General features: G+C 40.6%; 2 protein-coding genes across 6 annotated transcripts in view; both read right to left on the bottom strand.

Moving 5' to 3' along the window:
* Positions 1-1,575: 1,575 nt before the first annotated feature.
* On the bottom strand, positions 1,576-3,954 carry LOC142095240 (E3 ubiquitin/ISG15 ligase TRIM25-like). The gene has a single exon (XM_075178145.1). It carries the CDS (start codon positions 3,938-3,940, stop codon positions 2,285-2,287), a length of 1,656 nt encoding a protein of 551 aa, XP_075034246.1. The 5' UTR covers positions 3,941-3,954; the 3' UTR covers positions 1,576-2,284.
* A 6,344-nt stretch (positions 3,955-10,298) lies between these two features.
* MAP2K4 (mitogen-activated protein kinase kinase 4) overlaps positions 10,299-27,248 on the bottom strand; it is a 36,830-nt gene continuing 19,880 nt past the window's right edge. For all 5 annotated transcript variants that reach the window (XM_075178135.1, XM_075178138.1, XM_075178136.1 and 2 more), the window contains 7 exons: positions 26,809-26,928; positions 26,350-26,401; positions 23,871-23,998; positions 13,500-13,577; positions 13,166-13,314; positions 11,850-11,895; positions 10,299-11,319 (listed from right to left, as the gene is read on the bottom strand). In XM_075178135.1, coding sequence (XP_075034236.1) covers positions 11,206-11,319; positions 11,850-11,895; positions 13,166-13,314; positions 13,500-13,577; positions 23,871-23,998; positions 26,350-26,401; positions 26,809-26,928 — 687 coding nt within the window. In that variant the 3' untranslated portion in view covers positions 10,299-11,205. The remainder of the gene's footprint in view (positions 11,320-11,849; positions 11,896-13,165; positions 13,315-13,499; positions 13,578-23,870; positions 23,999-26,349; positions 26,402-26,808; positions 26,929-27,248) is intronic.

Here is a 27,248-nt window from a genome sequence, read left to right as displayed (position 1 = left end):
ATCACCATTTCCCTTCTGTTTCTGTACCTAACATACTTGGCCTTTCTTCTACTTGTTCTGTCTTCTCAACAATCGGGCAGTGTCTGGGACCCAGCATTCTCCTCTCTCCTGCCGCTGCTCACTGAATATGTCGGACGTGATAAGCGAGGAGGATGCTGGGTCCCGGGGGCTGCCAGCTAATGTTTTTTTACTTCCCCTGGCCACAGCAGTTCAGTGACAGCACAGCGGCACCCCTGGCGCACACTTTGGGAACTGCTGGTCTAGACATTCAACTGGAAGGCATAAAATGAGTGGAAATGACTGTGTGCCCCCTCCACGCGGCAATGAACACTCCTAAATTGTGCCCACACCACCTCTTAATTTAAATAACTTCTAAATGAATTCTAAGTTTTGCACTGATTGACAAAACAAGGCGTCCCAATGCGATTACTGTGAACACTCTTACTCAGGGGAGAGCAGGCAAATTTTAGCTATGGGGGGCAAGAATAGACTCAGTAGCCTATTTTAATGGAAAAAAAATGCAGGCGGCCCAGTGACCCAGCCCAAGGTAGTCCACTATGGGAGTGGCCCAGCCCAGCCTGCCACTGCTCTTACTCCACCTAACTTCTCCCAACAGTCCGTTGCAAATTCTGCTCCTCCAATAACCCCCTTCTCCACAAATCCGTGCACTTTGGTGGAAATCTAAGTGAACTTACACAAATCGAGGCACAATGCACTATGAAAAGAAGATTATGTGATTTGTAAAGGAGACACAATGTGGCTGAATCACAGAGTAGATCACAGAATAGGAATAAGAGCCTGGAAAAATAATGTATTACTGTTCATATGCAGAGCCATACTTCCCTCTGCCTCAGCAGCAATCATCAGCGAGCACTAGCCTGCCTAACAGGTATATATGCATTCCTGCAAGTGTGTGTACAGTCTAGTGTATGTGCCAGAATGCCGCACGTCTGCATAGGCGCATATGTGTGCACCAACTTTCACCCAACATATGCTCTGCAAACTGGCGGACTTTCCACTCTCCATCGGCACCAATGTCTTTTAATTTTCTCCAACATTCTCATATGTACCTGCTCTTAACTTTAACGAATTGTGCTGCCATCCTTGCCATTGCTATTTCTAACAATACTGTCATTGTTTTGTAAACGTTTCAAAGTTTGTGATTCTCCAAAGGGCCAGTTAATCTTTTTGACAGTGTTGGTTTTAGGCACAGGGCAGAAATTGGAGATATATCTTATAGATGGAGATATATCATATATTACTATCCCATATAGGTCATATTATTACACATACATCGAATTTCAAACCGCAAAAAAAAGAGATACATAAAAAAGGCACAAACATTCCTTCGTCGACTTTTGAATACAAATAGTCTACATAGTATCAGCTATGTATATGCCACAAAACACTAAAGAATTATTATACTTTTGTAACTTTATTTGTTCAATTCTTTTTTATAACTACTATTTTATTTAACTGGTAAAGCATAGACATGATCATAGATATAAAATGCCTATGTTAGAGCTTGCAAACACTCTAAAACAAGTGACACTGTGCAAGACATTCCGGTGACAGTCTCTCCTGTCATCCGGGGGTGGGAGGGGCGGGGCGTATTCTAATGAGTATAGAGATCTCTATGAACTCACTTTTTATGCAGCATTTGGGGGTCCAGAAGGACTGTCATTCCCTAAGTGTGGCGCAAGTGGTAATATTCATTCTACAACAATGCACTGAAAGGTTTAACAAAAATGAATATTTGAAAAATGTATACCAGCAACTAAAATTTATTTTGGGGGGTTCATCCATACTAGACTCCCGAATTCCGGGTAGGTCTCCCGGACTCCCGGGGGGCGCAGGCAATTCTCCCGCATGTGTTTCAATGGTTTGATTCAAGGCCACCGACATGCCGTGATTCGCTGCGCTAAACCCCCTTCCGTCCCCTCCCACTTTACCCCATTCCCTCTGGTATCTCGGAGGGTAAAACTACAAAGTTGGTAAATATGGGTGTATCTCAGCTTGCAAAATGGCTTGTGTATACAATCATAAGCAGCAAATTATAAAGGAGTTTAAATTGACTTCTAGGTGGTTATACTGCAGCTTCTACTAAGGAGACATGCACTTATACTCTCCATAGAAGAGACTCAGCTGAGGTGTAAGAATTGGATTTCATGCATTCCACAAGTACCTGCCGCATATACTTGTAGAGCCTTAGCAGGGGTCTAATGTTATACCCCAATACATGAATTCTTTTTCTCATAGGAGTTCTTGAAAAATAGTCCATGTATTAATATTTGAAAGCTGTGATTCTCGCCCAGGCCTTATGTAATCTAAAACCAGCATGAAGGGGCTCAGTGAAGGTGGCGGTGAAGGTGTGTAAGTGTCTGACTGGGTCACACAGCTCATAAAAGGACAGCTGCCCGGCCTCATAATCCAGATATATTCTAAGTCTTGGACATGTCTTATGAGATAACATTATTTCTATATTGTCATGTAAAACGGAATACATATTATTATACAATCGCAAACACCAGGACTTATTATTATCCCCGATATACGACTGATCTCCTTTCTTTTCCATACTGGGATAACACATCCCTACCCTCCAGGTCCACGAATCACTGGTTTCCACTTCCCAGTAACATCTCCCTGAGGATAGACCTCTGGTGGTCACAACCTGTGGATACTGAAATCTTTCTGGTGTTTCTGGACGATTCGGGTTTATTTTAGACCAGGATGCAGTTTTCAAGTCATCCGATATATGTATATTATTAGAAGCTGTGTTTACATCCAGTAATAGGTCTATAGGTTCCTGCACATAGATCCCTCCCTTTACACCCATCATTGTCTTGGATAATGTATTACCAGCTGTGTTTGCATCCAGTAATATGTCTGCAGCAGCCTGTGTATAGACCCCTGTGTATAGATCTGTTAGGATACCAGATAAACCTGTATACACTTTCTCAAAGATCAGACCCTCTTCCAGATCCCCGCCGTCATGGACCTTTTTATCATCTTTCTCTCGGTTCTCTTTATCATAAAAGTCATCTCTATCCGATTCCTGTTCCTGTAAGACAGTCACTGGATCAGACACGTTACACAGCTCCTCAATGTGTCGCATCTTCCCGGACAGCTCGTCCTTCTTTATTTCCAGCTGCTGGATCAGATCAGAGACTGAGCGTGATGCCTTCTCTTCCTGCCTGGAGACGTCACTCAGAGTGTTCTTTTCTAGGTCTTCTAACTGTCTCCTGATGTTTCTAAACAGGGCAGTGATGCTCTCTGCTATACCAGCTGCTTTTTCTTGCACTTCTCTCCTGTACTCCTGCAGACTCTGGACTTCTTTCTCAGCCTCCTCCTTTTTTGAGGTCAGTTTCTTCAAAACATTTCTCAGTTTGTCCTTTTTCTTCTCAGAGGCCTCATCCAGGGACTGGACCTGGTGCCCACTATGTTCAGCAGACAGGCACCTCGCACAGAAACAGACAGAATCCACATAGCAGTAATAGTTCAAGAACTTCTGGTGAGCGGAGCAGGCTCTGTTCCCCAGGGAAGTATTGGGTAAAACTAAAGTATGTTCCACTGTCTTGTTATGTTTCATTAAGTGGTTACCACACATGGAGGTCTCACATTGTAGACATGTTTTAACAGCAGGTACAGAAGAATCGCAGTAAGTACAGAAGATCCCAGTCTGCTCCTGCTCTGGCTGAGTAATCCGATAACGCTCGGCTATATTACACAGAGTCGTGTTCTTCCTCAATGCAGGACGATCTTTGAACTGTTCTCTGCAGTCGGGACAGATATAAAGTCTAGAGCTCTCCTGTGCATCCAGCACACTATCAATGCAGTCCTGACAGAAGTTGTGTCCGCATGTCAGTGTCACAGGATCTGTGTAAATGCTCAGACAGATGGAGCAGGTCAGCTCCTCTCTCAGATCAGCAGACGCCATTACTGACAGCAGCAGGAAATAAACGAGTGTGATCTAGACTCCTACTTCCTGTTAACTCTATCAGCTCATTTAGTGGCTACAATACCAATGAGAATAGATGCAGAAAACTTTATGGACAGTTTTGGCCCCATCAAATTTTACTTAAACGTTCCAAAAGGTTGTCTTTTATATGTATATTATAATTACATGTATATTATAATGAAAAAAAATAAATATATATATATATATATATATATATATATATATATATATATATATATATATATATATATATATATATATATATATATATTTTATTTTTCAATCATACCTACCAACATTTTAATGACTCCCTCCAGGGAGGACGGGGGGTTATGGGTGGAAGGGGCTTGATGAATAGCGGAATTTTTGGCCCTGTGACGAAATGCCGCATACGCATCATTTTACAGGGGAATAGTGTCATTGCAGCTCTAAGGCCAACCCGGAATTCAGGAGTTTCCTGGATATTCCGGGAGAGTTAGCAAGATATATATTTGCTATTTATTGAAAGGATTTAGACATTACAAGAAATTTGCAATTCCACCATCAACTATTAAATCTATTACCAATTATTAAACCATAGATGATGTAAACAGTTTTTTGTAATCCCTACGTTATTTTAGTGCCAGCTAAAAGGCAATATTGTATTGAAAATGTCCTTTTCATATATAGGAAGAGCAGAAACAACATGAGGAGACGAGGGCAGAACATAGACAAGCAGAGGAAGGGGGAGGGGTGTCACTGTATAAGGAGCAGGATTGGGGTAAATCATTATTCCACAGCACCCACTAATGCAGAAGTGCTCAAACTCCGTCCTCAAGAGCTACCAACAGTTCATGTTTTCAGGATTTCTCTAATCATGCACATAGGTGTTAATCTATTTTTCTGGGTCAGTAATTATCGCACCTGTTATTAGACAGAAATCCTGAAAACATGACCTGTTGGTAGTCCGTGAGGAGTGGGTTTGAGCACCTCTACTAAAGAAAACTTGATTTGTCTCCTCTTCTAAAACACTAAGGGGTATATTTACTAAACTGAGGGTTTGAAAAAGTGGGGATGTTGCCTATAGCAACCAATCAGATTCTAGCTGTCAATTATTTAGTACCTTCTACAAAATGACAGCTAGAATCTGATTGGTTGCTATAGGCAACATCCCCACTTTTTAAAACCCGCAGCTTAGTAAATCTAGCCCCAAGAGTCAAAAAATATCTATAGTTACCGCAAAGAGCCGACTTTACCTTTTATACGTGTGCATATACATATACACAGCATAAACACATACATACATACTGCACAGACATACATTGAAAATATAACAATATACAATAACTTGCCAAGCGTAAAAGAAAATATCTAGCATTGCCAAAACGTTTAGAGTAATCATAAAATCAGCACATATATGACCAACATGCCCATCAGACCTTTTACTCGCACATCAGCCTCACCACATCATCAAACCTCTCCACATGCCATCAAGCCTAGCCACATTCCCCATATATGCCATCATACCTCCACACACACCCCGTACATGCCATCAGACCTCCTTAAATGCTCCTTACATACCATCAGACCTCCCCACGTGCCAAGCAGCCTCAACTCATACAACCAGAACTCACCACATTCCTCATACATGCCATCAGACCTATCTACATGGCCCTTACATACCCACCAGCCTTCCCACATGCCACCAGATCTCACCACGAGTTCCTTAATGCCATCAGATTTCCACACATGCCTCTTATAGAGCCATCAGCCTCACCACATTCCCCATAAATGCCAATATGCTTCCCTACATGCCACGAGATCTACCCACAATCTTCATACATGCCGTCAGACTTCCACACATACCCCATACATGCCAATCAAACCTCCGCATGTTCCAACAGATATCCACAAATGCACTCAGATTTCCTTACATGCCCCTTACTTACCTGTCACATAGATGCTGGATCCCGCGCATAAGGAGGGAGAGCAGACTACACACTCTCCTCTTCCTTCCCCGATTGGATTGCTGTAGTAATGTGACCTCCCCGCGTTATGTAGAGGAGGTCACATGACTTGGCTGCTCTCAGACAGCCGAGCTGCCGGAAATTCACTTATCTGTGGCTGTCGATACCCGGAGAGCAGCACCAGCCAGAAGCCTCAATTCCAGGTTTAAAGAGCCTCATTCGGCTCGAGAGCCACAGGTTGGCCACCCCTGGACTAGAGTCTGCTGTGCTTAATTTGTTTTTTTTCCCATTTAACGTAATAAGAAATGTCCACTTTTTAAATGCATACAATCCAATTGATAACATGATTTACAAACATTCCTCTACCGCACTAAAGCTGGGTACACACCTATGTAATCTTACTTCAGATGCAAGTTCTGTAACAAAATCACCAACACTTGAAAGTCCCGATGAGCATGGGGATTCATGCATCTACACCTACACCATTTACCTTCAGATCTGTGATCCTCATCTCTTATAACCGTCTGCTGAAAAGATCCTGACTCTGTACACCCTATAGAGATCTAACTACACTGCTGGTCGTGAATGCGTACACACTTCCGCGTTTGCCCAACCTTGTTCCATTGTTGGTCGTGATTTTTATAAAGTTGAGAAAACTAAAATCAACAGATGCATAGTCTTACAATATCTGTACAAACGGTCGTGAATCGTGTAATCTGCACGATTATTGCATTGGTGTGTACCCAGCTTAAGGGTCAACCTTACAAAAGGCAGCAACATTGTTGCAACAAGGTAAAAACTAACATTAGTTGGGACATGCCAAGTTCTATTATTGTTAGAGCTGGGACTAATATGTTTTCAAACCGAAATGATACATGTCAGCGGAAAATTGATAGCTCACAAGTAGTCCAGGAAAATAAAATACAGATTTTCTCTATTTTATTTCAAGTTCTGCCTTCATTCACTCCCCAGACTGCAGCCTGAGGTGAGGTGCACAGCTCGCTTTAAGGCATATAGAGACTGAATAAATGAACAAACGCTGACAAGTCTGTTTTTACAATCTCTTATCGCTACCCTTCTCTGTATTGTAGAGGATCAAGTAAAGGATCGCATTGTGAGTACCCCACGAAGCTCTCTGTGCTACATACATTACTTAACTTGTCACACAGAGCAGGGTAGGACCAATGAGTTGCAATTTGAGCAAGAAAAATGCACATGATGAATGTGCCAATAAAGTTGTTTTTGTTACAAGTTTTAACCCTATTATATACTGCAACTACAATTACGTTACACAAATCCAGTAATTCAGAAAAGAGGCTTCTTGTTCATTTAGAACAATTCCTGGATTGCCAGCTGTGCAGTTGGAAACTGGAGCATAAAAGCTATTTTTGTCAACCAATTGTCTACATGACTGTGTATAAAAACAATTGTCCTCAATACAGATTATAATATCTAAACAAAGCACATCACATTACTACTCTGTGTCTTTACCCAGCTTACATCACGACACGGTCCGTACGGATACAATCATATAATTGGATAGTCTCCCGAGATCACAAAACTCGTCTCCTGAAATACTCTATAGTGCTGTGAGCATACGGATGAACCGATTGGCTGCAAGAGAAAAACTGTAGCCAGCCCTGAAAGAACAGATTAAGAAAAAAAAACCTCAAAACTTGCTTAAACCTAGGTCAACCAAACCTTAATAAATGACTGAACGAACGCTAGACGTCAAGAGATTGAATTGAAGGTATTTCCGTTAAATGGTAATATTTTAACATATTTTGGAGAGAGGTCCTATTCCAAATGGAAAAATAATCTAAACCCGTTAAGCTCCTGAAGAGATTTGGTGATAGCGTTGGAAGTGTAAGGTACTTGTGCTATCTTGATCAAGGAGCATTCTAATTCAGATAATAATCTGTAATTTCTCGTAAAAATTACAATAATAGGTAAAAAATAGCTTGCTTCATTACTTATGTTAATGAATTTGGCATACTATACTGTGATAAAACACATTTAGTCCTTGTGCATTTCCTATACAATTTAATATACATTAGTAACTGTTCTCAGGCTGTATGGGCAATTTCTCATATTCTCTCAATTATTGGTGCCAGTCCACTTATATTTAAAGTTAAGGCTCCACGTGAAAATAAAATGTTACATATAATCATTTATTTTTCATTCCATTTCTAATAAATTATATTATAGGCTAGACTATTTGATGTTCATCATTAGAATATATTGTTTCATTAATGCTAGGGTTAATTAAATCAGATTAGCTTACTACATGAAATTTATATTATTTACTTGTTCACTATTGTTCAATTTCAAATACATCAGTTTTGGCAGATTAAAAAGGGTTATTTACATGCGACTATCGAGATGTAGTTCTGGTAGATGATTTGGTGAGGGATATTTGCACATTTGGTAAATACTTTTTTGGCAGAACACAATCCAGTTGGTAATTAGAGATGCTCATTGGAACAGAGAAGGAAAATATATCTCACCAACTTCAAACATATTACCAAACTGTGAACAATCCTCTACCACACATTGGCATCTCCAGATATATTGTGGGCAATAATCGATTTCACACATCTTCGTGCATGAGTGGACGGGTACAGAGTTGGAAGCACTGGTGGTTTGTGGTACAGCTGGCAATGCTTTCCAATTGCAAGTGCTTCTCGGGAGGTGGGGTGGGGGGCATGATAGGTGTAGCGACTTTCTTACAACCTGACCATTGCTAGACCCTACACAGCCAGAAATAGCATTAAGCTGGCATGAGCACATGTGTATGTACAAGTGTCTGCCTAGTGCCAGAACATGAGATATTTCATATTGTTTTTACATTTGCTTCACAAATGAGTCTAAGCTATTGTTCTGCCAACTGTTTCAGCCTAAGGAGAAAGTGAATGCATCCATGAGATTACGGATTCCTGGTGTGTGTACAATCCCCCTGTTGTCATAAATTCATCCCAAATATATTCAGTTCTGATACCCTCCTGAAACTTTTAACTATAAATTTATTAGTAGCTTGCTTATAAATTATTATATTTTTTTTAGTTTAAAAAGATGGTGTCTATGTCACTGCATAGTACAGCCCACTTCCACAACAAACTTTACATCTATATCACAATGTCTCATCACACGTTAGATTCCTTTCTGTTTAGACAATGTCCCATCCCTAGCCGCTCTGATGTGTAAATTCTTATATTGGATGTAAACCTCAAGTAATGACATTTCTTCCTATAGATTTCTCATAGTTAAAAAATATATCGACACCTATTCAAAATAATTAGCCATCATAAAAATTTTTTTAGAACTAAAGAAATAGATAGGTTACAAGAACCTTATCATCTATTACACCTGGTCTAGAATGTATACATTTTTTCCCCCAAAACTTTTGAAAACCACCACAGTATCTTACAAATGCCTTAAGCTGTGTATACACTACAGAAAATAACTGCACATGCGATTTCTGTACCCGTTTTACCAATGACTGAAAGTCCCGATGAGCATGTAGAGTTATGTGTACACACCTATATGATTTACCTTCAAATCTGTGCTCATCTCGCATAACTATCTGCTAAAAAGATTGTGACTCTGTACGCACTTTACAGATATCTGCCAACGCTACTGTTCGTGAGTGCGTACACACTTCCACATTTGCCCGACATCGTTCATCGTGATTTTTAGGAAGTTGATAAAACCAAAATCAACAGATGTGATGTGCTTTGGTACGATACAACATGATGGTGGGAACGTACACAATAAAGCAATATCTGACCAAACGCTCATTGATCGTGTGATCTGCACGATAATTACATAGATGTGTACCCTGCTTTACTTAGGTTTTAACACGTGACTTATAGAACACTGGACATTCACAGAATCTGACTGTCAAGACAGCTACGTATATTTTTGAAAAAAAAAAAAATGAGCAAGACAGAAAATGAATCTACTGTAAAGATGTTTGGAGACATCCCATCTAACAGAAACCCTCTCCCACTCAATTTGTCCTGTGTAGTCAACCGCAGTAATATATAAAAGCTTCAATATCAAAGGCGAGCATAGCCCTTCAAACTTTCTGTGAGATCACTGTTCGTGGGATCAAGCCATCAATAAATTACAAAGCTTTAGGATTCAGTGCACCGTTCACCTCTCCTTCCTCCCCGAAACAGCTTTTTTTTTTTAACATGTCAGCTTTCAGTAGATTAATTGCACAGCCAGGTAGATCTTTCCAGTACCATATGCCAAGCATAAATATATATTATTTCATATACACTATTTTTCTGAATAATACACAGGCTCTGATATGAACGAATGTCTAGAGTTTGCTGAAGACCGTGCCACATTAATGCAAAGGAAGGAATGAGCATTGCAACAAAAAGTTATACTCCATCTCTTAATATTTAATGTTAGATTTCTTCAATGCAACATAATTTGTTTTGTGTTTTTTTGTGGTTTTTGGTAGAGATATTTACTATATTTATGATTCTTTAAAATAGAAAATAAAAATAACAAAAAAGGGAAAAAAAATAAAAATTCAACCGACACTCTCAACAACATAAAATAACTATAGCAGAAAATGATTTCAAATTCATTAACTCCATTCTCTGCCAGAGGGGCCACAAAAACAAAAATTTTAAAAATTAAAATAAAAATAAAAAAATAGTGTCCAGAACCGTCACAGGACCGCCTGGCGGAGAATCGGTTAACCTATTGCACTTTGTGAAGAAAAATTTTTTTTGTTTTTTTTATTTAAAAATAATAAAAAATATATATATATTTATATAATTCATATTCTTTGCCTTGCCCCGCCTCTGGGAGAGCAGCGGGAAAATGGTTGCACGGTGACGCCAGATCTCGACCCCTCTCCTCCTTGCTACAAGGCCGAACCTCCAGGCTGACCTTTTCAGCGGTCTAGTTTTAGTTTGTTTTTTCGGTGGGCAGATGGAAGAGGTTGCAGCGCAGGTAAGTTTTCCAGTCTCACCGAGATCCATTGAGCGGGTCAGAGCTGAAACAAGTCGCCCTTCTATCCACCAGACGAGGGCCGTGTGACCAGCAGTTTAAAGGGATGCGTTTTACATGTGACTTTTAGCATACAGACACAATGGAAAGATAGGAAACAAACATGGATCTTATTGCACGTGGCGCTGGCGCGATAGAGGAAAAGGTCACGACTGGTCGCGTGATGGGCATTTCTCTAGGTCTTGTTTAGCTTCCAGCCCTTTCTTTTTTTTTTATATATATTTTTTTTTTTATGTGGTTTTGCTAGAGTTTTGGATGGCAGCAGGGTCAATCGACATACATCGGGGAGCTGGGGGTGGCTGGCATTTGATCCAGGATTCGGATGACATATGTAGCAACGTCCACAGGTCGCTCTTCGTACATCATGATGAAAGAATGTTTCTGTGTGGACAGAACAGAGTATTTACACATCATAGGAATTATAAACAAAAAAAACACTATTAGCGAGAGTCATGTGACATGGGAGAGATGGGGGATCTGAAGTGTGCTACACGTTTAACGGAACACTACATGAACAGGAGTGTATACTGCCGTCATAGGTCGGCAGTAATTCAACCCAATTTATAGCACTTGGAAAAAATATTAGAAAAGCAGGAACAAATCATCAGCATTAAGCTGTACAGTTGACGGTAGGTATTCTGGTTCTAACTATTATGAAAAGCAAAATACGAAGTGTTTCTTTCTTTTCCCTGCCGTTTCCACTGCTTCATCAAGGCGGAAGCTTACGCGAGCACGGGAAGTAGCGGCTGAAGAGAGGAAAGCGAACTCGCAGCGCTTCCTGTGCGCTGGACGGTAAAGTTTGGCGACCAGCTTTCACTTGGTAATTTTTTTTTTAACATAGGGAACCCCACCCAAAACTTTCCGGTTTAAAAAAGGTACAACTTCAGGGTCAGCCATCTCTTCATACTAACCAGAAGCTCTCTGTACTTTGGCCTCTTAGACTCGTCCTTTGTAAGGCTGCAAAAAAAAAATAAAAAAGGAAAAATGTGTGTTGTATAAATAAGAGAAGTCTTGTAACAATAATAAAACACTTGTTTTTTTCTAATAAAACAAAAACAAATCTCTTATCAACTAGAACACTACAAAAATATAAAAAATTAGCCCTATTACACCATCTGTAAACAGCCAACGACAAATCAAGATGGCAGTAAGTGGAATTCGCCAACAGGTGGCAGCAGCACAACTTTCATGAGTTTTATATTTCCCTTAAAATAAAACATAGGCGGTAGAACAATTATTGCCCAGTAGGTGGCAGTGAAAACACATAATATGTAACAATTTTGCTTAGATCCATTAATTAAGGTTGGTTAGGATTAGTTTCCCCAGGAAACTTTCACACACTGATGTTAAAATTAATGAAGTTATAAATAAAATAATGCACAATCTGGGAATATAAAATACCCCCCCCCCCCCCAAAAATGTTATTGCAACAAATATCAGAGGAAGATGGCATGAAAGTTAAATGGTTAGTATCATCATCATCATCATTTATTTATACAGCGCCACTGATTCCGCAGTGCTGTACAGAGAACGCATTCACATAAGTCCCTGCCCCATTGGAGCTTACAGTCTAAATTCCCTAACATAGACACACACTCACAGACAGACATTAGTATTAGTATTTACAGAATCCACATAGGATACTGATGGACGCTCCATATGATAGTGTTGTTACCCGATGCGCTGCAAACGGGACCGCTGTATAAAGACACACCCCTTGCATTTAGTAACGATTCTTGGTAGGGTTGTAAAATACCACTTCTTACATTACTCTAAAGTGGATGGCCACCCTTCATGCGGCAGGAAAGAAGACCAGCCATTTCATTTGTGTAAATCACTAACAGACCAGTCAATCAGTAGGAGTCCTACCATAAGAGAAAGGGCGCCCCCCAGTGGTGTGATAAAATGACTCCATAATGAATTTCAGTAACAATGCGTTGGATTGATTGGTACGTCAAACCACATATAAAGATCAGCCGCCCGGACTGCCTGCGAAGGTTTTTCGATTTCAGCTTGTTGCCTCTCTAACAAATACGGCGACTCATTTGCTCACGAGAATGCTCTATGAGCGCCGCCTATGTTTACAAAAAAAAATAGCAAGCGGACAAGCGATTCTAATGTACTCGCATAAGTGTACGTATTAGCCCGCACGCTTTACAGATGCTGTTTCCTGCGGCATTATGAGCGATATATAGCCGAATTTACGTGTTGAATTTCATGCACTTACCACAGGTTAACAAAGTTGATGAAGCTGGGGGAAAACTCGCGCTCGTCAGAGTTGCTCAGCTGTGGCGGGTCTCCCTTCACTACTTGCGTCAGCTGGTCAAACACACTGTTCCACTTGGGGTACGGGAACCTCCCCGTGGCCAGCTCATACTGCCAGAGAGAAGAAAGCGGCTGAACAACATGCAGCTTACATGAGATAATAGCTAGGTTGTGCGGAGACGACAACACCAGGGGTCACTGCCGACCGTTCTCTTGTAAATCACTGAACATGTTTTGAAGCTGTTCAAAAGGAAATCTATATCGAAACGTTCAAACAATTAAATTAAATTTCTCACCAATGTAATTCCCAGACTCCACACATCTGAACGCACGTCATAGCCTTGTCTAGAAGCACTGGGGTCTATCCTTTCCGGCTGGAGGGAGGAAAAAAAACACAAAACAAAAAGAAGTTACTAACAGAAGTGAACAGCAGACTTATTAAAAGAAAACAGGTTGTTGTACAGCAGAAAGCACCAAATGGCTCACAGATAGATCGCTATATATGGATAAATCAGAACCACGTGGAACAAGCAGGGGTGTGGCGATAACGAGCGGAGTGCTGCCGGAGCCACAGGATGTGTGTGACATCACTGGAGGACTGGTATGACATCACTAGAGGACTGGCATGACATCACTGGAGGACTGGCATGACATCACTGGAGGACTGGCATGACATCACTGGAGGACTGGCATGACATCACTGGAGGACTGGCATGACATCCCTAGAGGACTGGCATGACATCCCTAGAGGACTGGCATGACATCCCTAGAGGACTGGCATGACATCCCTAGAGGACTGGCATGACATCCCTAGAGGACTGGCATGACATCCCTAGAGGACTGGCATGACATCCCTGGAGGACTGGCATGACATCACTGGAGGACTGGCATGACATCACTGGAGGACTGGCATGACATCACTGGAGGACTGGCATGACATCACTGGAGGACTGGCATGACATCACTGGAGGACTGGCATGACATTACTAGAGGACTGGCATGACATCACTGGAGGACAGGCATGACATCACTGGAGGACTGGCATGACATTACTAGAGGACTGGCATGACATCACTGGAGGACAGGCATGACATCACTGTAGGACAGGCATGACATTACTAGAGGACAGGCATGACATCACTGGAGGACAGGCATGACATCACTGGAGGACAGGCATGACATCACTGGAGGACAGGCATGACATCACTGGAGGACAGGCATGACATCACTGGAGGACAGGCATGACATCACTGGAGGACAGGCATGACATTACTAGAGGACTGGCATGACATTACTAGAGGACTGGCATGACATTACTAGAGGACTGGCATGACATTACTAGAGGACTGGCATGACATCACTGTAGGACTGGCATGACATCACTAGAGGACAGGTATGACATCCCTGGAGGACAGGCATGACATCACTGGAGGACTGGCATGACATCACTGGAGGACTGGCATGACATCACTAGAGGACTGGCATGACATCACTGGAGGACTGGCATGACATCACTGGAGGACTGGCATGACATCACTGGAGGACTGGCATGACATCACTGGAGGACTGGCATGACATCACTGGAGCCATTGCTCAACCCAGAAAGGGACAAAATATGACCGACCATAAGAAAGCAGGTGGCAGACACAGTAAACCCCTACCCTCACCCCACCAGATTACTCATAGCAATTAAATGGTATCCCCCTACCCCCCCAAAAAAAGAAAGAAATAGAAGGTAGATCATGATAAGTTCTCTAAGAATAGCAGAATAGACAGACATGGAACCATCATACAGAGATGAGATTCCTTCCCTCAGACAAACGGAGTCATTGTGTAGTGATGACATCAGCCGGAGAAATAGGCTGGGTCTCATTTTTTACCAAGTACAGCTTGGCCAGAGCCCAGCATGGAGCCAAAGGATCCCTCCCTCATTTCACTCCATACAGACTGGAGAGAGGAAGGGACACACTACAAGTATGTGTGACATGACTGCTGTGCTATGCAGCGTGGGCTCCACAACCCAACCACAAACTGGGTCACAGTGAAGTTACTTAATAACCGCAGCACAAAACACCTGCCGAGTATGGAGGTCCTTGTGATATGGGAGGATGAATGGGGGTAATTAGAGGAGTACACAGATTAGGGGTAATCTGAGATATGGTAAGTGTGGTGAACTTAGGTCATTGAGTTTGTACGGTATGGTTGTGTATGAGACGCTATGTCAGTTATGGTAACGGTGTATAGATTGGGAGCAAGCAGAGCAGCGGTGCATGGGGTTAATATGTTTGGGCATGTAAATTAATTGGGGCAATACGTTTGGGTGTTAAAGAAATCATAAATGAATGGAGTAATTAGTTTTGACTTTATGGTACGTGACTATGGATGATTATTGCAACAGATGACTAGTTCGTTTCAGTATTTAACAGGCTGGATGTTAAAAGGTAAGTGTGCAAAAATGTAAGTGTTGTTGCACGAGATAATTAAATAGTTTGGGTGTAGGGTAAGTGCATATAGACAGGGGTAAGTAATTTGGGTGTGGGATAAGAAAGTATAGACAGGGGTAAGTAGTTGGGGTGTACAGTAAGTGCGTATAGATGGGGGTAAGTAGTGTAGGTATATGATATGTGTGTATAGATGGGGTAAGTAGTATAGGTATATGATATGTGTGTATAGATGGGGTAAGTAGTGTAGGTATATGATATGTGTGTATAGATGGGGGTAAGTAGTATAGGTATATGATATGTGTGTATAGATGGGGGTAAGTAGTATAGGTATATGATATGTGTGTATAGATGGGGGTAATTAGTATAGGTATATGATGTGTGTGTATAGATGGGGGTAAGTAGTGTAGGTATATGATGTGTGTGTATAGATGGGGGTAAGTAGTATAGGTATATGATGTGTGTGTATAGATGGGGGTAAGTAGTATAGGTATATGATATGTGTGTATAGATGGGGGTAAGTAGTATAGGTATATGATATGTGTGTATAGATGGGGGTAAGTAGTATAGGTATATGATGTGTGTGTATAGATGGGGGTAAGTAGTGTAGGTATATGATATGTGTGTATAGATGGGGTAAGTAGTGTAGGTATATGATATGTGTGTATAGATGGGGGTAAGTAGTATAGGTATATGATGTGTGTGTATAGATGGGGTAAGTAGTGTAGGTATATGATATGTGTGTATAGATGGGGGTAAGTAGTATAGGTATATGATATGTGTGTATAGATGGGGGTAAGTAGTATAGGTATATGATATGTGTGTATAGATGGGGGTAAGTAGTATAGGTATATGATATGTGTGTATAGATGGGGGTAAGTAGTGTAGGTATATGATATGTGTGTATAGATGGGGTAAGTAGTATAGGTATATGATATGTGTGTATAGATGGGGTAAGTAGTGTAGGTATATGATGTGTGTATAGATGGGGTAAGTAGTGTAGGTATATGATATGTGTGTATAGATGGGGTAAGTAGTGTAGGTATATGATATGTGTGTATAGATGGGGTAAGTAGTGTAGGTATATGATATGTGTGTATAGCTGGGGGTAAGTAGTGTAGGTATATGATATGTGTGTATAGATGGGGTAAGTAGTGTAGGTATATGATATGTGTGTATAGATGGGGTAAGTAGTGTAGGTATATGATATGTGTGTATAGATGGGGGTAAGTAGTGTAGGTATATGATATGTGTGTATAGATGGGGGTAAGTAGTGTAGGTATATGATATGTGTGTATAGATGGGGGTAAGTAGTGTAGGTATATGATATGTGTGTATAGATGGGGGTAAGTAGTGTAGGTATATGATATGTGTGTATAGATGGGGTAAGTAGTGTAGGTATATGATATGTGTGTATAGATGGGGTAAGTAGTGTAGGTATATGATATGTGTGTAAAGATGGGGGTAAGTAGTATAGGTATATGATGTGTGTGTATAGATGGGGTAAGTAGTGTAGGTATATGATGTGTGTGTATAGATGGGGTAAGTAGTATAGGTATATGATGTGTGTGTATAGATGGGGTAAGTAGTGTAGGTATATGATATGTGTGTATAGATGGGGGTAAGTAGTGTAGGTATATGATATGTGTGTATAGATGGGGGTAAGTAGTATAGGTATATGATATGTGTGTATAGATGGGGGTAAGTAGTGTAGGTATATGATATGTGTGTATAGATGGGGTAAGTAGTGTAGGTATATGATGTGTGTGTATAGATGGGGGTAAGTAGTATAGGTATATGATATGTGTGTATAGATGGGGGTAAGTAGTGTAGGTATATATGTGTGTATAGATGGGGTAAGTAGTATAGGTATATGATATGTGTGTATAGATGGGGGTAAGTAGTGTAGGTATATGATATGTGTGTATAGATGGGGGTAAGTAGTGTAGGTATATGATATGTGTGTATAGATGGGGGTAAGTAGTGTAGGTATATGATATGTGTGTATAGATGGGGGTAAGTAGTGTAGGTATATGATATGTGTGTATAGATGGGGGTAAGTAGTATAGGTATATGATGTGTGTGTATAGATGGGGGTAAGTAGTGTAGGTATATGATATGTGTGTATAGATGGGGGTAAGTAGTATAGGTATATGATATGTGTGTATAGATGGGGGTAAGTAGTATAGGTATATGATATGTGTGTATAGATGGGGGTAAGTAGTATAGGTATATGATATGTGTGTATAGATGGGGGTAAGTAGTATAGGTATATGATATGTGTGTATAGATGGGGTAAGTAGTATAGGTGTACGATATGTGTTTATAGATGGGGGTAAGTAGTATAGGTATATGATGTGTGTGTATAGATGGGGGTAAGTAGTATAGGTGTACGATATGTGTTTATAGATGGGGGTAAGTAGTATAGGTATATGATATGTGTTTATAGATGGGGGTAAGTAGTATAGGTATATGATATGTGTGTATAGATGGGGGTAAGTAGTATAGGTATATGATATGTGTGTATAGATGGGGGTAAGTAGTATAGGTATATGATATGTGTGTATAGATGGGGTAAGTAGTATAGGTGTACGATATGTGTTTATAGATGGGGGTAAGTAGTATAGGTATATGATGTGTGTGTATAGATGGGGGTAAGTAGTATAGGTGTACGATATGTGTTTATAGATGGGGGTAAGTAGTATAGGTATATGATATGTGTTTATAGATGGGGGTAAGTAGTATAGGTATATGATATGTGTGTGCATAGATAGGGTAAGTAGTGTAGGTATATGATGTGTGTGTATAGATGGGGGTAAGTAGTGTAGGTATATGATATGTGTGTATAGATGGGGGTAAGTAGTATAGGTATATGATATGTGTGTATAGATGGGGTAAGTAGTGTAGGTATATGATATGTGTGTATAGATGGGGTAAGTAGTATAGGTATATGATATGTGTGTATAGATGGGGGTAAGTAGTGTAGGTATATATGTGTGTATAGATGGGGTAAGTAGTGTAGGTATATGATATGTGTGTATAGATGGGGTAAGTAGTGTAGGTATATGATATGTGTGTATAGATGGGGTAAGTAGTGTAGGTATATGATATGTGTGTATAGATGGGGGTAAGTAGTATAGGTATATGATATGTGTGTATAGATGGGGGTAAGTAGTATAGGTATATGATATGTGTGTATAGATGGGGGTAAGTAGTATAGGTATATGATATGTGTGTATAGATGGGGGTAAGTAGTGTAGGTATATGATATGTGTGTATAGATGGGGGTAAGTAGTGTAGGTATATGATATGTGTGTATAGATGGGGTAAGTAGTGTAGGTATATGATATGTGTGTATAGATGGGGTAAGTAGTATAGGTATATGATATGTGTGTATAGATGGGGGTAAGTAGTGTAGGTATATGATATGTGTGTATAGATGGGGGTAAGTAGTATAGGTATATGATATGTGTGTATAGATGGGGGTAAGTAGTATAGGTATATGATGTGTGTGTATAGATGGGGATAAGTAGTATAGGTATATGATATGTGTGTATAGATGGGGGTAAGTAGTGTAGGTATATGATATGTGTGTATAGATGGGGGTAAGTAGTGTAGGTATATGATATGTGTGTATAGATGGGGGTAAGTAGTGTAGGTATATGATAGGTGTGTATAGATGGGGGTAAGTAGTGTAGGTATATGATATGTGTGTATAGATGGGGGTAAGTAGTGTAGGTATATGATAGGTGTGTATAGATGGGGTAAGTAGTATAGGTATATGATATGTGTGTATAGATGGGGGTAAGTAGTGTAGGTGTACGATACGTGCGTATCTCCCACTCACTCACACTGACCTGCAGATGAAGGACTACGAACAGTTCCTACAACCTCCCATACTTCATTTAGTTTTGCGGCTCCTACTCTCTGGAACTCGCTGCTTCCTACACTAGAATTCTTTAAAATCAGACTATAGACAGATTCTCTGATTACGCAATCATTTCATAACTGCCCCTTCATTTTCTAAACCACCCAATGCTTAGCTTCCTTCTATACTCAGTTAACCCTATATATGTTTACATTTGCAGATTAAAAAACCTAACACAAAGTGCTGCGGGTCCTATTGGGAGAAAAGCGCTATATAAAAGTGAATTATTACTATTAGTCTGTGAGCTGCTGACTTCATTCATACAGACTTTCTTTAACGTCCAGCGTCTCTTCCTTCCGTACCCACAATGTGAAATAAATCTATACCAATGTCTATAGTAAATATATATATTAATAAATATTCTATAAAAATTGAATTGTCCTGCTCACAAAACCCGACTGATCTCTTCATCTTGCACTAACCAATCACACAGACGTATATTGTTTATCATTCAATAGATGGGACGGACACTTAAACTAGAGCACTGCGCTATTTTCTTCTCCCAGTGACATAATCCGGGCGAGGGGTCAACCTGCTGGCGTCTGCGACTTACCATCGGCTTATATGGCTGCTGTGCACGCTTAGCTGGAGAAAGCTGCAAAGGCCATCAGGCAGCCTGGCTGCCCTGGATCAATACTTGTAAGGATGTAGTGATGTGTAGGGATAGCAGAGCCCTGGAACGTGTCTGCGTTCCATGTCTGTGACATCAGCCCCTTGCAGATTAACGCCAGAAACGCTGAGGCTCTGACTAAGCGTCCTACATCAAGAGGGGATGCCGATGTCATCACCCAAATTCTTCAGCGGTTTCGGCTGAGAAAATACCTCAGCTTACTCATTCGGAAGCAGTAAGAGAGAGGAAGGGGGGGGGGGGGGTCTGGAAAACTCAATCGTGTTATAATACTGTGGAGAGTCTAAAAATAGGACATTACATCACTTGGTTCTCTGCCCATGCTAAACAGCTTTCATTACCGAGCTTAGCTCATGTCTACACTTAAGTAACCCCATGAGTGTCTACGAGCCCTGGTAAACACACAGCGCTCACCATAACCATGCTGGTTGCAGCTCAAAAATATATAACTACAACCTGCATAAACATATTCCTGTATACCTTAGTATAATCCTTTCAACCCAAGGCTTTTCTGAAGCCAAAATGCTACAAAACACTCAAAAGCAACACAATCAAATCAACAAATACATAAAATTCTGCCAGATTTAGGTATAACACAGGGTTTCGAGGATTGTGACCAAAACCCCGACCTCTCACCCACAGGTCACTTATTCTACCTATCTGGTGTTAATGTCACCAATCTCCTCATGGTTTAATTAGAAGGATTACACAGCTCTGCATCACCTATCAGTATAATAAACCATAGAAAAATAAATCATAGACAGAAACAGAACAAGGAAATATGAGGTTGGCTGAGATGGTGCAGACATGAGAAAGAGGGTAGAGAGCTTACAATGTAGAGGGTAATTTCCCCACCCGCCCCAAGTTTCCACGGTGTTACAATTATTGTCGCCCACCTAGTTCCCTGTGTGTGCGTCACATTCATTGGCATATCAGCCCAGAGTTCTCTGCATGTCACAATCTTTGGTGCCCCCACCCATTCCCAGAGTGTACCAAACATTCGAGGGATTACGAATAATGGACTTTTAGCTAAATAACCCAGTTTTTTCCCCACAGACTTTGTACAGTCAGTTGGTGCAATGGATTCTATGTCGGCAGACCCTCCATGTTGTTAGCTTTCTTGTGAGCGGTCCGTGCTGGGACGCGCTGCGGTAACATTTGAACAATTTTAATGAATTCATGCTCGTCATAAATTCTGATTTAGGGGGGCAAAAAGTATAAGAACATAATATGCTCTTTCGCTATCGGAGGCTGCCCTTATAAAAGGAATATGTTAGATCAGTACACAGAGTTAGCATTGCCGATTGTGTGGAATTTGTACGCTACCCTCGTGTTCGTGTATAGTAGGGGGGGTATAGTTTTCTCCTGGAACTTAAAAGGGTCAGTAAACAAGTTGCCTTCTATAAAAACACAACTAGTAACATATACACACACATATGGAAACAGTCTCACACATTGACAACACCCATTTACATTTGCTATGAGTGAAAGCTATTGTTCTCTGATATCTGACATTTTCTGACAGAAAATCCGCTGTGCTTTGGAAAACTGGTAAATGTAATTTAGCATATTTTGGGCACAGCAAACCACCCCACCCCCCCCACCACAAAAAAAAGTCCAAAGCATCCTGGGTAACAGATCCCTTACCATTATAACAGAGACATGTTAATGCATTAAACGGGAAACATACACAGAACAAATACTTGTAAGTTGCCATGATGACATTCATTTTGAGGCACACATTTGCAAGTCTTTAGACCTCAAAAAGATTCAGGTATAAAAGGTGCGTTGGGGCAGCCATTTTGGCTCGGGTCTCTAAAATTGATGGGCTGAACACAGATTCCCTGTCACCACTTTGCGCCATTGACAGGGAATTACTTATTTAATCCGAGAGAGCGCAAAACTTCAAGCAGGCAAAGAAAAAGCGATTAGAACCAATTTCCACCACAGAAACCTGGACAATCCTCCAGTCAGGCAAAAATTGTCCAGTCGTTTAATGCTTTTGCTAATAAATAGCTGACGGACAAGGCTATCGTTTAACAAATAAAAAAATATCAATCATACTTCATGACAAATTAAAATGCAATGTGTTCCCCTTAAATCATTTCTGCTTGCAATACAGTTACGTAATGCAAAAACAATACAAAGAATGTCTCTATCACGTCGGCTAAGGGTTAACATCTCCAAGATGAACTCGAGCTGCGAAGTGCCAGACGTCAGCTCCTATTTTTACTTGGATAGGAAGCCCTGGCTTTCGCAGCCTCTACATTCCACCAGACTGAGCTCACTCTGGGAATGACCCAACAAGTTCTGAGTGACGTGGATACGTGCCGGGCCCCCGACGCCTGTACTTAACTGCCAAACTTGGCTCGGAAACTGAGAGATCCCAGATGCTCGTGCACGCGGGGGGGGTTGGGATAAGAGGCAGCATGACCTCACATGGAACGCAAAAATAAATATCTTGCACCAGTTCTAAAAGGGTCATTAAGGTTCTATTTTTTCATTTCACTATTACGTTTGTCTTCAGACAAGGCAACACTTCTAGTAATGATCATTTTGCATCAGTCTTGGCTCAGTTTTTCTTTTAAATGTACCCTGTTTATTGTGATAGGTCTCCCATCTTGCGGGCCTGGCGGCTGCGCAAGATCCTTGCGGAGAGATGGCGGAATTGTGCACAGATAAGTTAATAAAAAAAGAGAAAAACATTAGAGGCTACAGCCGCTTCTCAAACCCAATCCCACACCTCCTTATATGAATTGTGTGCATCCACTGTGATGCTGAGGTCCCCAACACCCACAGAACAATTTATGGGTATCACGTCAGCGGCTAAAGTAGCATGATAATGCAACGAGAGAGGGTGCCGTCCCAGCAGCCTCTGGGGTCTACTGTAGAAATGGCTCACTTTTGTGTAGGCCCAATTCCATCAGGGATCCTAACAGTGTGGATGATGGGATAATACGGTAGGGACCCCAACATTTAAAGGTCCAAGATCAGTGGGTAGTACTAAAAATAAACTATACTAAAAGGGGGTTAAAAAAAAAAAATAAAAAAAAAAAAATAGCTTTTAACCTGGTGTTTTAATTTTAGAAAATTAGACAAAAAAAAAATATTTTAAAACTATCCGATATCCTTTAAAGGAAAAAAACATACAAATGCAACAAGTTATACTTTGGAACTCTCTTCTACATTCAGAAATACAACGGTGCACACAGCTCATTCCGATTGGCTACGTCTGGCATAAGGTTTTAAAAGGGACTCTGACACTATTTTTTTTACTTCTCTTTTAACCCTATTTATTTAAATGAATGTAAAAAGAAAATATTCTTGTTATGGAGCTTTAGCTGGTTTCTATGCTGTACTAGCAACTCCAATCAGTAGAGATGACGTTGGTTTATATTTCTGCAGAATAGCTCCCAGGTCTCTGCTGGCAAATCTTATTGTGGTGTTATAATGCTCTTCTACTGCCCTAGCGGTAAGGCATAAGTGCGTAGTCGCTGGAGGCCAGGCGGGACATCATTGGGTCAAGGCTAGGTGCGGAAAGCACTCACAATATGACAGACACAATCATTACATGGGGGATAAAAAAAGATCACAGTCCCTTTAACAGTCCACAGTTAGCCAGAAGCGTAATCATAACCACAGAAAAAACGGTACATATGTCTGGACTTACCGCCATGTACGGCCGGCAACCCGCGTCTCTGGTCTTGGCGATGGAATCCACGAGCTGTCCGCTGATACCAAAGTCGCACAGTTTAATATTTCCGTTTCTGTCCAGAAGGATATTTGAAGGTTTGATGTCTGTAATGCAGCGAGAAAGATATGAGAATTACTGAGGCCATTGATCTGTGTAGAGGCAAATGTCATCTTCTCTCCGTTGTGACATTGTGTCGTATTTTACCCTCTGCACACGGCTTTGTGTCTCTAGACAGCTTCTTTTGCAGAGTGAAAAAGGTCTGCGTTGGATGGCACAAGGTGCTCGGAATACATCTCTCAACTGTGCACCATGATCGTTAAGCAAAGCGCAGTGCCCGATTAAGGGTTCAGGCCCCCTTCCCAGGCTAATACGCTCATATCGTCCCCTCACCTTCAATGTCAGGCTAATACGCGGTAATTAAAAACTCCCTAACCCCCCTATCATCAAGATTAAAATCTTCCTACATTTTTCTTTCAAGTTTTATTTTCTACTTTTGAGAACAACTATATTATATTTTAAAATACATTTCTGTTGATACCTTCTACTGTCACAATTTTGCACCCCAAAAAATTAAGCACCCCCCCCTCAAAGCCATGGACTCTAGGCTGAAACCTAGTCAGCCTATTGGGTAATCAGGCCCTGGCATAGTGCAAAAATACAAATGTATTTGCAAACTATTTAAAGGTCACAGCAAGCAAGATAGAGAACTCCTTCAGTTTACCCTAATCCCCATGGCCCATCGGAAAGGCCATTAACACATCTATGTACGTGATAAACATAGAAACAGTCCAAGATGCAGCCGTCCTATTAAACCAGCTTCACCTATATGATGAATGGTGCATGCTTAGTGCAGAACCCTCTTTACTTGCAGCTATATGAATGTAATTTACCTTCTACAATGTCAGTGTGAGTATAGGAACTACGTATGACACTTAGACGCTACTGTGAGAGACATATACAATATAATCTATTTAACAGCATGGGGAAAGTCAAACAAGGTCATTGTTTTCCACCATGTGATTTGCGATATACGATAGCGTGATATAAATTTGCTTCTTCAAGTCCCTCTTCTGGTCGGTTATGTGACGTTTGTTAATAAGGGAGTTTATGACCTAAACATTTTGGTATCGTTGATCACCTTGTTGTCACTCTTGGGAGTGATCATAAATGACTGACGTTTATGACCTGAACATCTCAGTATAGTTGATTACCTTGCTTTCAATTTTAAGTGTTTATGACTGAAAGAAGAATCCACTAGATGAGACATATTCATTATAATTTATTTGACACCATAAAAGACACTAGTTGTTGTATACCCATTTTCCATGTACCTTTAGAAAATGGTGAAATCTTTATGCATATGGATCCCCGGTACAATATTAGGATAGTTAAACAGAATTAAAATATGTGATAGGCTCTAGTTCCATATATGAGTTTATTCTGTAATAACTTGTGTGATATATTAAATTGTATTTTAATATGTGTCTTAAACATATGTATAAAGATTATAACAGCTTATTGATTGATCAAATGTCTACAAGTTCAGCGTCCACTATTTAAAGACCGCACTTGTAAATCTCACTGAGGAAGACCCTCTCAAAATATTGTATACTTTGGTTATTATGGAATAAAAAGTACTCCTATGGAAGAGCCTGGCTGAGTTGCTGGGTTATTTTTATATACAACATAAACTTGGCACACAATATGCAAATGCCAGATTAATTAAGGAACGTAAATGCTGATACGTGCTATATTTTGCGTTAAATTGCTCTGCGCATAGCTAGAAACGGATTATATGCCAGTGTGCGCAATTCATCTTCAAACATAAAGGACACTTCCGACAGCCTAAGATTTCAGGGGCGGAACAGGGAGGGGAAAGGGCGTGTGCACTTAATGTACACCAAGGACAAGCCAAGGTCAAGAGCACGCAGCAACAACGGAGTCCAAGTTTGGACATCTGTCAGGTACGCGATTTTCAGTCGCTTGAACCAGCTACAGGTCAGGTGTACGTGCCGAGTGATAGTGATGATTGATGTACCTAGACCCGTATTCAACAAGAGGCTTCTTCAGATCCACCTGTAGTTGAATTCCGTGCGTTTTTAAATATAAAAACAACGCACGGTGCGTACACTTTGCGTGCCTTAATGAATTATCCCCTTAATGTTCAAACTTATGTGTTTAACTTTGAAAGCAGATAGTACCTCTATCCGACTTATACCTTTAAACCCAAGACACTGACCCTAAAGGAGACCATGAACTGAAAACATATCAAGGCAATGCAAGTTGTCCGGGCACGAAAACACAAAACAAAAAAAAAAAAAAAAAAGATAAATTAAAACGGCAGAGAAGACAATCAAGTTACAGTACACTGCTTGAACGTAACCGACCACCCTATCTAAACACAGAACATAAGAAAATCCCTTTAGACTGAAAGGCATTATGAAAGGATCCTCACCTCTGTGAATTATTTTCAAGTTTTCTTTTAAGTGGTTCAATGCTTTCACAGTCTGGCGGAGAAAGAGAAAAGTTACGAAAGGAGCAACCACCGAAGGCCAATTCAACACAAAACATTAAAAACATAAAATGCAAAAATATTACTTTACTGCGGATCCATGGGATCTGGTGGTGCCCCCATGTCTGCCGTGATCAGGGAAAGTGTCCCAGCTCCTATGCCTGTAGGGTACAATCCTGCCTTATATACCCAGACAGCGGCAGACATCGGGAACCCGCCTGACTCGTGGCAAAGCAGAATTTTTTCTTTTTTATAATAAAAGGTAGCGTTCATTGAGTACAGCTGTGATAAAGTAGGCAGCCAATTTATATCTCTTATATAGCATCTCCACACACCAACCAATCAGCCACAAATATGTAAGTAAGTAGGTGTAGTAAGGATACAAGACAAAAGTTCACTCACAGCTAAAGTTATTTTGCCTAAAATCTCCTCTGGAATAACATCGTCTAATGAACTATATACATATTTGTAAAATTTGTCAAACGAGGTAGCCATGAGCTCCATGCAGATCCAGCAGTCACCCTGGAATAGAGAAAGAGGACAATGGAATTCAGCCACCTTGTAACAGTCAATGGATGATATAAGACACATACTAGTAAAATAAAATAGGCTGATGAAAAATTGAAACCTCATCCCATAGAACTAACAGAACAGTACTCCAGAAGAAAGATGGTAGAACGGCCGATTTAGTTTACCCATAGATCATTTTTGCACTAAAACAACTCTCACAAGCTGGATCACCCAGAAAGGTTAAAGCAAGGATTGTTTTATATATAAATGGCCCCAGCTTTAAATGACAGAGGGATCTGCTTAACTTTATTAATCCATACCACTGCCAGCAG

The sequence above is a fragment of the Mixophyes fleayi genome, chromosome 6, assembly GCF_038048845.1.
Source record: "Mixophyes fleayi isolate aMixFle1 chromosome 6, aMixFle1.hap1, whole genome shotgun sequence".
NCBI classification, from domain to species: domain Eukaryota; kingdom Metazoa; phylum Chordata; class Amphibia; order Anura; family Limnodynastidae; genus Mixophyes; species Mixophyes fleayi.
This window is presented reverse-complemented; position numbering and strand designations above follow the sequence as displayed.